Source organism: Echiichthys vipera (assembly GCF_963691815.1).
Source record: "Echiichthys vipera genome assembly, chromosome: 7".
NCBI lineage: Eukaryota > Metazoa > Chordata > Actinopteri > Perciformes > Trachinidae > Echiichthys > Echiichthys vipera.
The window spans coordinates 9690547-9705630 of NC_139832.1; the positions used below are offsets into that span (position 1 = coordinate 9690547).

Consider the following 15084-nt stretch of genomic DNA (forward strand, 5'->3'; position numbering starts at 1 on the left):
AATGTGATGGTACTTCTAATCACAAATCTATGTACGGCGCTGTCATAGGTGAGGCAAAAGTGTTTTGTTCTCTTTTTTTTACAGTTAAAATATCATCTCTCCAAAAACAAAAACAGATGAGTTATTGACTTTTAAACTTAAAGATACTTACACAGTTTCAACTCGATATGTAAACATTTATCAATTTTAAATGAAAAAGGTATGTAATGTGTTTTGCAGAGACTCGGGAGGACCGCACTAAGAGACTGTTCAGACACTACACTGTGGGATCCTACGACAACTTCACCTCATACAGGTACTGCCTCTCTCCTTGAGCTAGCATGCTACTGCAATGTGCAGCTCACATGTATTGGTGTATACTTTAATGCACAAACTATATTGGACATATCACAGAGTGCTTCCATACCTGAACGGGGGTAATGAAGTCCATGTGAGAAGGTGTTCGAGTGCTGTGGAGCTGCTGCCATCTACAGGCAGACAGTGGCCAGTGAACTGAATTTTAAAATGCACATGAAATTGTATTGCATAACACAGTTTGCCGTTTTTGCGCACTATGCACAGACATGCATAATATACGGTATACTCTACATGCATGGTTTTGTGCTTATATTTATATTTGCTTCCAGCAAGCTCTTGCCTTTCTTTTCTGTTATTTTCTGTCTCAAGATGATGTGTATTTGTGTGTATGTGTGAAAGTCAGTGCTCCCTTTCTTCTGAATCAAATTTGTGAGCCATGTGTGGTTTTGTTATAATGCTAATTCCGGCCTTATTGCCACAGGGTGTCAGTTTGAGACATAGCATTAGTCTGAGTGAGCATTGTTTCCACCCACTTTCTCAGCCTTTTGTAAAATGTCAAGTTCCTGCATTCTAGGTTTTAGTTGGATTAAATGTCATCTCTATTACCAAAGCTCCAGGTTTGTGGAATTAGCATAACCACAGTGGCACTAGCCTGTGATAGTCAACATGTATGCTGCATTTGTTTTGGAATGATAGATATTACCTTTTAACCAAATATAGTTTAGTTGAGAACTGAGAACTTACTTAATTTCAGTAGGTAACAGCTATGAGAGGTTTTTTCAGGGGCAGACGCAACATGTGAATGTCTGAATCAAATACTAGTTATACATGCCAGCTAAATGCCCAGGTAGTAATGGGTGGTATGGATTACTGAACTGCAGTCTGAGGAATATTTGAGTCACTAGTGTCAAAGTACAGGTTTATTTTGAGAAAACATTTACCATTTAAAATCTTACATCAGCGTTTTTCCTTTATTCTTTATTGAGTAAGTTATGTGGGCGGATGGAGATTCTGGCCAAGGACAGTGAGCATATTGCATTAATGTGGCATTTGGAGGCATAGAGCATAGAGATGAAAGTGTAGTGGATAAAAGGGTTTGGACTGAAACAAAGCATCTTAGTGATGCTTAACTAACACAGATTTCTGTGCATAATAATTGGTGCAAAAGTGGATGGATCTCTTTTTATGAAAACAAACCTTTGACCTCCATCCTGCAGAAAGGTTTGTTATGGGTCCCCTGGCTCCAGCAGCAGGAGCTCTGTGTTCCCTTGGTAAGTCTGAGAGAGTGGAGTGTAACTGAGCTAATGGAGGCTGCAGACGCCTACTGAGTTGCAGCCTGAACACCAGCCCTCTACGTCTGCCTCAGCTGTGAGGTAGGATGACAGATAATGCTGAAATTCTCAAAATACTACAAAACTCCTGGCTTTTGTCGAAGTGTTCAGGCTGTAAACTGGCAGCAGGCCCCATCAGTCAACGTGTGCTGTGAAAACACTGGAAGATTCAAGGAACATCGCAATTTTGGGGGAGGTGAAAAGGTGTGGCATATTCAGGCCACCTTTCTAGATATGTTTTAAAGGCCTTTTCATCTACATCTCTCACCATCATTAATGTAGTTTGAAACCATTACAACTCATACTTCACCTGAACATTCACAGTCGGCCCGCTTGATGAGAAGGACATGTGGTCTGAATATTCTCTGCACACACAACCAGTCATCATGCTGATATTTAAGACCGCCTTACTAACTTTGCTTTGGTATTGGCTCACAGGCTTTGGACACAGATGGTGGCTTGAACAAAAATATTTCATTGTGCAGAGCAGCACAGGTTAACACGTCTAGCAACCTTCATCCCTCAGCACTCAGGAAAATCAGGCAGTGATGAAGTGCTCACTTACTTTTGCCTCCTATTACCTCCTATCATTAGTCAGGGGATAATATTGCATCTCAGCCATCTCTGTCCGTTTTTTTAAGCTGAAGCCTTCCACACCCTCCTCAGTTGCAGTTTCATCTGAGGGATCAGCCAGAAGATTGATTCAGTCTTAGGTTTTATCCCTAAGATACTTCAATCATAAGGACTCTCTTCCTCTTGCCTGCTCGCTCTCTGACAACCACACTTTCTGTCTCTCTATCTGTGTGTGTGTGTGTGTGTGTGTGTGTGTGTGTGTGTGTGTGTGTGTGTGTGTGTGTGTGTGTGTGTGTGTGTGTGTGTGTGTGTGTGTGTGTGTGTGTGTGTGTGTGTGTGTGTGTGTGTGTGTGTGTGGTATACAAACAATACTATGACTTTCGTGGAGATCACTATTTTTACGTTAGGATACAACTAAAGCACAGAATACTCTGCAGAGTGATCTACTATATTCTATAGTTTACTGGCCATAATGATGAAGATACACAACAAAGATACATGGAAAAATAGCATATTTTCAATATTTTAGAAACCCCCAAAATGTTCACAAATCATCTTTTCAGGGTAGCTCATGTCTTATTAAGAGGAGCCAAGCTGCCCCCTGGCTTCCCTGTAGTTCACACCCTGGTGTGCCCCTCCATCTCCTCCCACTTGTCAGCCCCCACAACCGACCCTCTTTACTCTCCTGCACTCCCTCTCGCCCCTCTCTCTTTGTGTGTGTGAGGATGGTGTTGGATTCATACCTGCTCTCCCTCTGCTCTCTTCTTCACAGTGACTATATCATAGAGGAGAAGAATGCGGTTTTACAGAAGAAAGAAAATGAGGGCTTTGGCTTTGTCCTGCGGGGAGCCAAAGGTGAGATACACACACACACACACACACACACACACACACACACACACACTCTCACATGCTCACACTTAACTTTCACACCAAACATACATATACACTACCTACCTGTTTGCAACATGTGAGTTTTGATGTGAGAAATAGTTTGATCTGAGTCATTGAGTACAGCTCAGTCTTTATTGTTACTGTGTGAGTCAACAACACGAACAGCTTTGGTCAACACTCAGCTTGTATACTCAGATGCACTGTGTGTGTGTGTGTTTGTGTGTATGTGTGTGTGTAGCCCCTTTGGTGGCGTCATCCTTGGCTGAGCTGTCGGCTAGCTGTCCCATCTGTTCCCCACACATGGCGTTTTAGTAGAAAGGCACTCCTCTCTCCCCTCCTCTCTTATTTCTTTCGTCTTTGCTCTGTCTGCTCTTGTTTTCGCTCCTCTCTGCTCTCTTTCACCTCCATCATATCCTTCCTGTCAATTATCCTCGCAAAATCATTTTACGCAACCACTTTCCTTACCTTTCTGAATTTTAAATATCGCCTCTCTACTCCTCTCCATCATCACCACAAATTCATTTTACTCATGCACGTGCCAGCTCCCTGCTCAGGCTGGTTACCACGGCAACCCCTCTCAGGCACCTTGCCGGGAGTGTGCTTTACCGCTCCATCACTCACTACCATGGATCTTGGCTCACCCGACTCTCTTTTACTCACTCAGTCTTTTACTCCCCAGTACCTTTAAACACACGCTCACACATACACAAACACACACTGCAGTTCACTTAGTGGTCCTCTGAGAACTCTCCGTGAGTGGCCGTGATTTAGTTGGATTCCTTCCAAGATTAAATGGAGTTTGTGGTGGTGCACTCTGTTAACAAAGTGTGCTTGTGAAGTGTGCTTGTGAAGTGTGTGTGTGTGTGTGTGTGTGTGTGTGTGTGTGTGTGTGTGTGTGTGTGTGTGTGTGTGTGTGTGTGTGTGTGTGTGTGACTGTCTATTTTGACTTGCATGCAGTTGTAAAAGTGTGTGGGCACTTATGCAACTACATGTATCAATAATATTTAGGGGCAGCAGGCAACAGCAGTACATCCACTCAGGGCTACTAGTATCCCTACCTAATGTAGATATAATATAGGTTTAGTTCTATTCATTGACTAAAGATGTGCAAATGTATTAATTAAATGATTTTAGTAAAGCTAAAGGGGAAGTTTTGAAAAAATGTTTTATTGTCTCCAAGGAAAATTAAAATAGAGCAAATTTAAACCAGCAGCCAATTATTTTCAGCATGCAGTAAACTTTATGTTTGTGATGTTATTGTGCTTGCAATTTTACTAGAAAAGCAAAAATAAATCAAAGGAAGCTTTGGGTTTCACTGAACTGTTCTGGACAGGCTTTCTCTGTGTGTTTTTTACTCAGCCGAGACACCCATTGAAGAGTTCACCCCCACCCCGGCGTTCCCTGCCCTTCAGTACCTGGAGTCTGTGGACGTGGAAGGAGTAGCCTGGAGGGCTAGTCTGAGGACAGGAGACTTCCTCATTGAGGTAATTAAGGCCTTGTTTCCTCTTAATCTTAACTTTCTCATTACTGAACACACTGGTGATGGCCTTGAGCAAAGAGGAAACATCAACATTTGTGGATAGGACGCATAGCTCTTCTTGTGCCTGCACCTTGGCTTTCTAGAAATGTGTGAATATTTTCAGCTGATAATATGAAGCTATATAAAGCTGCTAGTTTGTGAAGTATTCTCCCAAATTGACCAGAATTTGGTGACTATGTTTCTTTAATGTCAGCATATTTTTTTTTAAAGTATGTCTCATTCTGTCTTTGTGTGTGTTTGGTGTTAGGTAAACGGGGTGAATGTCGTGAAGGTGGGCCATAAGCAGGTGGTGTCCTTGATCAGGCAAGGGGGCAACAGGCTGCTGATGAAGGTGGTGTCTGTCACACGCAAACCCGAGTCTGAGGAAGTTGTCCGCAAGAAAGGTAAAGACCAGAATATAAGCTCACATAAGCTTACATTTCCACAAATGAAATATTGCAATTAACATGTAGTAAATATAATATCTATAATGTTATTTATGGCGCATGTACCTGTATTATGTGAAACATGAAATCATGTGAAAGATATTAATTAGTATAAACCATAGACTGTATAAAAAATGGACGTACCATACCCATCGGGGTCCGTTCTCTCAACCTGATCCAATCGAACTTCCATATTGGATCAAACAGGAAGTAACTGTGGTGGGGGCTTGGTATAAACAATCATTTAAATTTAACATGTTCCGAAAATCATATAGTCATGGCTTAATTAAAGTGTTCTCTGGTATTTTAATGAAACATGATTTCTCATTGGATGTCTCAGTTATTTGATAATGAATTTTATATTTCAAAAGTAATAGAGAGTTGTAACTTTGTGTAAAGAGCACTTGGGAATATAAGTGTGTTTTCAGTTGTCAAGGTGATTTCTACCACGTTCGTTTCCATGTCAACCACAGCTCGCCATTGCCCAGCTCCCACACAGTCCTGGCACTATGACCTCAGGACTGTGTACATTGCAAGTGTGTGTGTGTGTGTGTGTGTGTGTGTGTGTGTGTGTGTGTGTGTGTGTGTGTGTGTGTGTGTGTGTGTGTGTGTGTGTGTGTGTGTGTGTGTGTGTGTGTGTGTGTGTGTGTGTGTGTGTGTGTGTGTGTGTGTGTGTGTGTGGAGTATGCACCTCCTTGGTGATTATTGAGGTAGAGACAGTGATAGATGGGTTTGACCTAGTTTTATTGGGTCTCTCTTTCTTTCTCTCACTCTCTGTCTCTCTCTCATTCCCCTGTTGTCTTTATATATTTGTATCTTTCCTTCTGCTTGTCAAAAAAACATTCTCTACAGCATCATTCTTCTAGCTGTTTTAAGTTGTATCTGTATGTGATATGGCCAATGCCAGTATACATAATGTGTACACAAACATAGTTTGACAGAAAAACATCCTAACTGGCAGTTGTAATTGCTCTGAGACTACGAGGGACGCTCAACTTCCCCTAAATTGTCAATGTGTACATTTCATTGACTAAATAGGCTCTTCATCTTTTGTTCAGAATCAGCTACTTATCACAGGTAATACTGAAGTATACCTCCGAGGAGAAGTGAGGGTCAGCGGAGAGCTGTCACTCAAGAAGCCGCTCCCCTAATTATTCAAAACCTCCAATAAAATAAATAAAAACTAGCCTGGTACAAAAAAATCATACCCCTCCATGTTGTCATTGAGATATGACTTAAACATAGAGACTGGAATGATGAGCTGTCTGAGGCGGAATCCTTTTTTGATTGACAGCTAAGTGAGCGAATCAGCGATCTTGAAGAATAAACATCCAGTGGAGCATTTTCAAGTTTTTCATTCCATTGTTCTGAACTGATCCAGAGACTTTACCGATCCTCAGCGACTTTGTCTTTGTTAAAAACGACTAGCGTTGGGTTTGGCGACTCTGTTCCGTCACTCTGCGGTTTCTTTCCCCAATGAGCAGCGGCAGCTGCGGAGCTTCTCCCACTGTCACTCACACTCACACTCACAGGCGGTCACACTTCACAGTAGCCTGGCGCAGCAGCTCCAGCTCTGCTGGTCGTTGAGAGGACACTGGTCAAGTCCCTGGAAAAGATGCCTAGTTGGTAGGACAAGGTCACAGATCATTTTCTTGAAAAGGAACGAAGGGTAGAATTTACGTATAAAAATAATTTATGATGTAGGCCGGAAAAATGAGCTTCCCCTCCTTGAAAGACCAGCAGTGACTGAAAGTCCAATTAGAACCTTTTTTTGGAGCTTTGAAGAATTGAGTTCACTCAGTTGTCATAATTTATTAAAGCAAAAGTTAGATTTTTGGGGAAATATGCTGACTGTAGTTGAGATGAGATGAGTTTATATACTGCTCTCCTTTCTGTACGTTTATATGTAGCTACATCCATCAGCTGGTTAGCACAATTTAGCACAGAGACTAGAAACAAAGGGAAACCATTAGTCTGGCTTTCTTAAAAAGAGCCAGCCTACCAACGGCGTTAAAGCTCACTAATTAACAAGTAATATCTCGTTGGTTTAAGCCATACAAAATCCGAAGTGTAAAAATTTAAATTTGGGGGATTATGTGCCAGACTATTTCTCAGCTCTGAGAGGTTGCCAGCCAACAAGCGGAGACTCTGTGTCTCCACTGTCGGTTACTGGTTCTGACCAAGAAATAGTCGGCCACATAAAAGGGAGACTTTTTACACATTGGTTTTTGTATGGATTAAACAAACAAGAATGTGTTCATTAATGAACTTTAAACGTGCTGGTAGGCAGATTGTGTTACCTTTGGACCAGCTGTCTCCCTTGTTTCTAGTCTTTATTTGAAGCTAAATGACAGAAATACCGATCATGTCATCCAACTATCAGCAAATAAGCACAAGTCCTAAAATGCCTATCTATTCCTTCAACATAAAGTACTTTTTTCCCGTTCTCAATATATTATGGCATTTGTGCAATAAAGTATAATCGAGGTTGATATTTTGGAATTACATGAAAATATATGACTACAAATTATGTAGGCATAATTGCATGTATTTGGAGTGCCTTTACCTCAATGGTTCATGTCCACTTATTTTTGTCTTTTTTGTCATCATCTTGTTATCTCCATTCAAGCTTACTTATCTCTGCTTGTGTGTAAGCTCCTGAGACCACAGATATTCGGTAGGTGATAGAAGGAGTGTGTTAGACTGAAAAGACAATGGCTGGGGAGATTCCTTTATTGTTAATCAAAGAAAAGACGATCAGACCTTTTCAAGTGATAAGACAGAGGTGGTGCAAACAGCTGTAGACGGACCATATTAGGCGTTTCAGAACCGAGGACAGGATTCTTCGCTCCTGTTTCAAACTTCTACTCCGCAATATCTTCTTTTTTTACATCCTAAGCTGTGTTGAACACCCTCTCCCGCCGCACTGCTCCTCCAGTGGGACTTACACTGTATATTGTGTGCAATCACACATACAAAACACACAACTCTCTGCACCATGCGAGGCCTCACTACTGCCACCGTTGCCATGGTGACTACACTGCATGTTTGAATTAAGCATTACATTACAGCAAAAGCATATCTCTCTCTCTCTCTCTTTCTCTCTCTCTCTCTCTCTCTCTCTCTCTCTCTCTCTCTATCTCTATCTCCCTCTCCCTCTACCTCTGACTCTGTTCCTCTCTCTTTCTCCATCCTCCTCCATCTCCCCTGCTCCCAGCTACTGTACCAGAATGTGCAGACTGAAGAGGAAATGAAGATTTGAAGTTTGATATGGACTCTTCCCAGGATGGCGTATGTACACTAGATCTGCAGCTGCTGACGACAGCAGGATAGTTAGGCTCCAGTAAGGCACTAGGGCATCTGTGGGATTTAGAGATCTATCGCACTACAGTGGTGCAGTGAGTGTTGTTGGTCGATCTCGGTTAGAGTGAGCAGATCTAGTTGTATATGGGGTATTGACAGGAAACTTGGGTGTAGCATGTAGAGACTTCTGCTGTATGTGCCTTTATGATATCTGTCCAGCTGCGACTTAACATGCTTAAATACATGACCACCTTATTTTTAATTTGGTTAATTACAGTGTTTATTGTGGCCTGATTTAAAGTCTTTTAATTGAAAACCTGTAACTTTGTCGTTTGCATTTGGAGCTAAAATTTGTTAGATGTCTTTTACTGCTTTGAGTGGGACGATAGCAGCTCGGTTGCCTTGTGTGTGTAGTAGGATTGGGAGGCTCCCGTGGGCTTTAGGGTAAAAAGTCTGCAGAGCATCATTTTCCTGAGCTGTTGAATTTACCGTCTTTTTTTTGTCTGTCAGCCCACATGTCATTAAGTCGACCCTCGGGGAGGTTTCTCTGTGTATCTGCATGTGGTCCCGCATGTGAGAGGATACGCATGTGTGTAAGACAGTGTGTCAGCGCGTTTTCTGTCTGATACACACCATAAATTCCAGACTCGCAGCATATTAAAAGTAAGATGGATGGCTTTCTTCCTGTCCTTGCCACTCTCGTTTTACTCATTCTTCTTAATGTGGCAGACAAATGCTGTTCTGTGTGTAATGGGAGAATTCAGAAACCTAGGGATATTACAGACTGGACTGAGCTGCACATTTACTACCTCTGGGCTCCTCAGCAGAGAGGAATTCTTGCAGCACAAAGACTAGAAAACTGAAAGTCTTGGAGACAAACTGACAAATTTACAACAGTGAGCAACAGTGAGCAAGACATGAAGAAGTCGGGCTCCAAATGTAGCCTGAAAAACGTCCAGGCTAAGTTCGAGAGGTCCAGTTCGTCTGAATTTGACCAAATCAAAGCAGTGAAGACGGGATGGGCTGGCCGTCTGGGGGATGCCAGGAAGGCACTCAGCCGCAAATCCAAAGGATCTTCATCCCCCTCAACTTCATCCTCAACACCATGCCTTTTCTCCACAGCTCCACCGCCTCCCAAGAGAGCTCCCAGCACCACCCTGACACTGCGCTCTAAGTCTATGACCGCTGAGCTGGAAGAACTGGGTAAGCGCCAGATAGCTGGCATGCAAACCCCACACTCTCATCCTTCTTCGCTGCTTTCCCTTTGTCATTAAAACCTAGTGTGTCCCCTAACTTTTAGAATAGTCACTTCTGTTGGCTTTTTCTTGTCATTTCCCCTCCTCTGCTGACACTATCTTTTTTCCACCAAGCTTCTGCTCGGAGGAGAAGAGGAGGTGAGTCTGACACCTCTCTGAACCTCATAAAGATGATTTATCACTGCACTCAATTTAAGCAGTGTTGATTTAGAGCTGAAGAGCAGAACACTTGATATATGTGGACTCTCTTTCTCCACCTTCTGTCTCCTTTTCTCTCTCTCTCTGCCTCCTTGTTCACTTCCTAGTGGTCATCGAAGAAACACCGTGAACTTGTATTGAGATAGTGCAGCGATTTTGTGTAACACCATAGTGTATAGCTACATTTCAGAGATGCCTTTTTAATCACAATTTGTATTGTGTTAGCGATGTCAGAAATGATGACACACTGTTTCCCTGGTCTTATGTCTCAGTATTTAGTTCTGGCTCATTTCCTTCTCAACAGAGAGACTAGATGAGATGTTGGCATCCCAGGAGTCTATCTTGCGTTCTCAGCCCTCGGAGGCAGATTACAGAGCAGCTACTGTCAAACAAAGGCCTACCAGCAGGAGAATAACACCAGCAGAGATCAGTGTGAGTGAACCTAAACCCACAGCACAATGGCAGACAGCATATACCACTATGCCACTATGTACAAACTCAATCTGATTTATAAAATACTCAAAAAACATCTGGGCTACAAAGCACTATGCACTGCACTCATGTACGCATGCACTGCTTTTTTCTGCTTTGTTGATGGTATTATGTATACAGTTTTTAGGAGTTTAGGCAATAAAACTGTTTCATGGCAGTAAATTCTCTGTATGGTTGTGCTGCAGTCACTGTTTGAGAGACAAGGGATGACTCTACATGGAGGTCTTCACCCAGGCATTGAGAGAGGTCACATACCACTACCAAAGGGGATGTCCAGGACCAAATCTTTTGGTAAAACAATCACCCATCCTGTACATATTCAAATAAGGTGAATGATAGTGAATCTTATGTGCAGTATGTTTATAGCTAATATATTGACATGTAGAGAATAAGATAAGGAAGGTTCATCCATTTTTCATAAAATTGCATCACTACACCCACAAAGCATGTAGGCACGACAGCAGTACAACAAATAGAAAATACGGAAGATGAAGCTGCATCCTCATCAATCACATTTTAAGTTCTTGTTGACAAGAAATACAGATTAAAAAAATGTACCATTGTTACATATATATATATACTTGCATTGCATGTTCAGTATGTGCAAATGTGTTTATTGGATATTCACAGAAACAGATTTGCAGAGCAGTATAGAGCCCATTTCAAGAGTCGATAACACGTACATTATTAATACTCTGTATTATTAAACATTTTTCCTTTTCTCCAGTAAACTCATTTAATGTTTTTTTTTTTACCAATTCTTAAATAAGTCAAAAGAGTTACATGTTTTATTAAAATATTGTATGGCTGGGTTTGAGATACATTATTAAATGTGTGAGTTAACAGACTTCCAGATGGATGCATTACAGTGTATTTTTCAGGAAGCAGCTGCGGACCTGCTAGGCTGGTATAAAATGGACCTATTACATGATCTTACTCCCCATCACCAGAAGATCTGTGCTCTTCCCTCATCATCAGGTGCCACTGAGGAGGATCGTCTCTCTGCCCTTGTAGGCGAGCACAGATTTCCTCGCAGTTCTTCTATGACAGACAGCCTTCGAGACCACCCGCAGCCCCATCCGATCCCTCCACCTCCACAAACAGCACCTCCTCCTCCTCCCTACTACTTAGACACTGGTCCTCCCCCAGCCTTCTGTCCCCCTCCTCCCCCATCTAGGACCCAGAGTCAGGGCCATGAACCTGGAGTACGCTCCAGCTTTAAGCCCTCCTCCTTGGACCTGCCTTACGAGGCCACTCAGCGGCAGGCCACACACATAGAGAGACAGAAGAAAGCCCGCTCCATGATCATCCTCCAGGACTCTTCCCATCTACCTGTAGAACCTACAGAAATTCCCCGTCCTTCTGCAGCCACTCCACCTGAGCGAATCAAAAGGAAGGGTCGGGTTATTGACAACCCTTATGCTAATGTGGGTCAATTTAGTATTGGACTGTACACACCCACCAAGCCCCAGAGGAAGAAAAGTCCCCTGGTGAAACAATTACAGGTAGGTTACAGTACCGCTGGTCTACTTTAGTGTCAAAGACCATCTAACTTTGACATGTTTAACTGATTTTTTTCTCTCGTCTCACTGCAGGTGGAGGATGCACAAGAAAAAGCTAGCTTGGCCTTAGCTGCTGCACACTCCCGTGAGAGCTCACCCTCAGGACGACACCCATATGCCCATGGACACACACACACAAGCCGTGTAGACTACTACCAGCAGCAGCTGATGGCTGAGCGAGAGCGTATGCGTGCCCAGGGAGAGATGATGTTTCAGGGTAAGGGCCCCTTCGCTGCTGCAATAGCTGGAGCAGTGAAAGATCGTGAGCGTCGTCTAGAGGAACGGAGGAAATCCACTGTCTTCCTTTCTGTTGGGACCATGGAGGGGGCATCTACCACCAGTTCTGACTCTCCCTCTCTGACTCAGTCTCACTCCATCGATGAACGGATGCTCACCCGAGAGCTGGGACAGCTGCCTCCCCCTGCCTTGGCCCTGAGCGCCTCACCTAGTGGGACCACCTTTATTCATCCGCTCACAGGAAAGCCCCTGGACCCAAACTCTCCACTGGCTCTTGCGCTGGCCGCAAGGGAGAGAGCACTGACCTCCCAGAGCCAGTCCCCAACTAGTAGCCCAGAGCCTAGGACTAAACAGGAGCGGGCAGGCCAGGGCGTAATATTCATTGACCCTCAGACCAAAGAGTCTCCACATAGGGAAGGGGCACCCGCAACTCCCCCTTTTTCGCCTAAAAGCGCCAAGGCAGCGGGTTATGGAGTTGGATCCTCCCCAGCATCTATTTTGGTTCATCAGCCCACCAAATCACAGTGGGCCACTTCACCATCACCTGTATCATTTCGGCAGGAGATGGAGGCCAGAGTAGAGGAGAGGAAGGAGGAGAAGAGACTAGAGGACAAAAAAAGTATGTTGATCAGTATTATGGATACGTCACAGCAGAAAACAGCAGGGCTTATCATGGTTCATGCTACTAGTAACGGCCAGGCTGTTGGAGTGGGTTCAGAACTAGAACAGAAACCAGCTCCAACGTCCATGGAGCTAAGCAAATCTCCAAGTCCACGGGCTAAATCCCCCAGTCCTGTGGTATCCCAGCCCCAGGCCCAGCCTCAAACTCAGCGTCCGGCCAGTCCAGCCCAAGAAAAGAGTCTGGCTCAGGGAAGTTCCGAGGAGGATGTGGATCCGTACACAGTGACCCTGCCCCCTGCAATATTGACCTCCAGTGATGAGGAAACTAGAGAGGAGCTGCGAAAGATTGGAGTTGTACCACCACCAGATGAGTTTGCTAATGGGCTGCTGGCACAGGCGCAGGAGCAGGGGACACCAGTGTCCCCAACTAAACCTGCCTCCTCTCCCACCACCCCTGTACCACCAACTCCCCAAACTCCATTAACCCCAGCAACCCCGACTGTGACCCCCACCCAGCCTCAGCCTCCCCAGCCAGCACCTCCACCCAGAGCAGCAGCTGTCTCAGGGAAGCCCACTGACCCTCTGGAGCCCCCACCGGTGGGCGAGTCTAGCTCTGCGGCTGACTCTGGCGTGGAGGAGGCTGACACTCGCAGCTCCAGCGACAGAGAGCGCGACCACCACCTCGAGACCACCAGCACCATCTCCACGGTTTCCAGTATGTCGACATTGTCCTCAGAAAGCGGCGAGCCTGCCGACACACACACCACGCACACCTCCTATGCCGACGGGCAGACTTTTGTGCTCGACAAGCCGCCAGTGCCTCCTAAGCCCCGACTCAAGTCCCAGATAGGAGGCAGTAAAGGCCCCGTCACCTTCAGGGATCCTCTGCTGAAGCAGAGCTCTGACAGTGAGCTGCTATCACAACAACAGGCTGCTGCCCTGGCTGCTGCTGCGGCTGGAGGACCTGGGCTGCCCTCAGGTGGTTCAGCCTCGGTAACTGGACTAGCCCCCACCAAGCCGCGCTACCTCTTCCAGCGGAGGTCCAAGCTGTGGGGAGACCCAGTGGAGCCTCGTGGGTCAGGGTTGGGGCTAGGTATTGGGAGTTTGGGCAATCTTGGTGGGCTGGGACTAGGGCTGGGTGTAGATGAGGGAGCTAAACCATCTGTTATGGGGGAGCTCAGTTCACGACTCCAACAGTTAAATAAAGACACTAGGTCACTGGGAGAGGAGCCACTGGGAGCATCACTTGACCCGGGGAGGAAGTCACCTGTGGCAGGTGCCAGGTAAGAGAAAAGCTAGTAAACGTACTGCAAAACTGTATTTACACTGAGTGATGGTTACATTAAAAGTAATGATTTCAAGTTTCATTTATATCTTTTGCTCAGATGGTGGCAGAGATAGAGCGAGTTGGCAATCTAAAGTAATTCCAGTGTCCAGCATCAGAAAAAAATTAATTCAAATTGCATACTTGTCACACACTGAGTTTAAAAGAATACTTCACCCTCAAAATGATCATTTGTTTTAGTTACTCCCCCATGTCTAACCTTGAAATCGCAAAGAAAAATTACTTAACTGTGGTGGCATGCGTGAAAAACTCAAGATAACACGGGTAAAGAGTAGCTGATATACAAATGATCATTTTGAGGGTAAAGTATTCCTTTAATTTGTTTTTTGTCCTGGTTCCTAGTATTTTATATTACTCTTTATTTAGATCAATTATGATGCAATAACAAGCCCACTAGAATAGATATTGCAAACACACAGGCTTTAATTTATTATTCAAACGTAAACATGTAACCAATTTTAAGTCTATTCTAGTCTTTAGCATTACCTGGAGGCTTTAAGTTTGATTTCTGTGCATGACTTGGTTTACTCACGTTTTAAAAGTACAATTAATTCATATTTGAACCCAGTCCACTGTGATGGTAAGTAGTAATGAGATCAGAGGTCATCAGCATTACTTGCATTAGCTTCCCTGACAATGTTACTTTTACTGTAGTTATTGTTAATATGTGCGTTATCTCAACACCAGTAAGTAAGAAGCAAATATGAAGTATAGAAAAGAGGAAAAGACAAACGTGCTTCTCACACAGCGACAATAGGTCTGAAGCGTCTGAAGCACAGTGCTGGTTTATCTATTATCTGTGGGTTTCTTGTTTTCACACTATACCTGAAAGTACAATGGAGTCCTTTATATTTCTGCAGATTTGAGGACACCGAAGAGAATAAACCTTAAGGTTATAGCCCCTAGGGTAAACTCAAGCTTCTTTTTTTATTATCCATTTTTTTCTAACCAGCCTATCAACTAATCCCGTTAAAAGAAAGCGGCCCTATACATTTTGTTTTATGCATTTT

General features: G+C 44.0%; 1 protein-coding gene across 1 annotated transcript in view; it reads left to right on the forward strand.

Moving 5' to 3' along the window:
• shank3a (SH3 and multiple ankyrin repeat domains 3a) overlaps positions 1-15084 on the forward strand; it is a gene marked incomplete at both ends in the record, with an annotated part of 142191 nt that overhangs the window by 122444 nt on the left and 4663 nt on the right. Inside the window, 10 exons of the mRNA XM_083917471.1 lie at positions 220-295; positions 2974-3056; positions 4455-4579; positions 4883-5018; positions 9486-9566; positions 9734-9757; positions 10122-10249; positions 10495-10600; positions 11288-11814; positions 11905-14012. Coding sequence (XP_083773597.1) covers positions 220-295; positions 2974-3056; positions 4455-4579; positions 4883-5018; positions 9486-9566; positions 9734-9757; positions 10122-10249; positions 10495-10600; positions 11288-11814; positions 11905-14012 — 3394 coding nt within the window. The remainder of the gene's footprint in view (positions 1-219; positions 296-2973; positions 3057-4454; positions 4580-4882; positions 5019-9485; positions 9567-9733; positions 9758-10121; positions 10250-10494; positions 10601-11287; positions 11815-11904; positions 14013-15084) is intronic.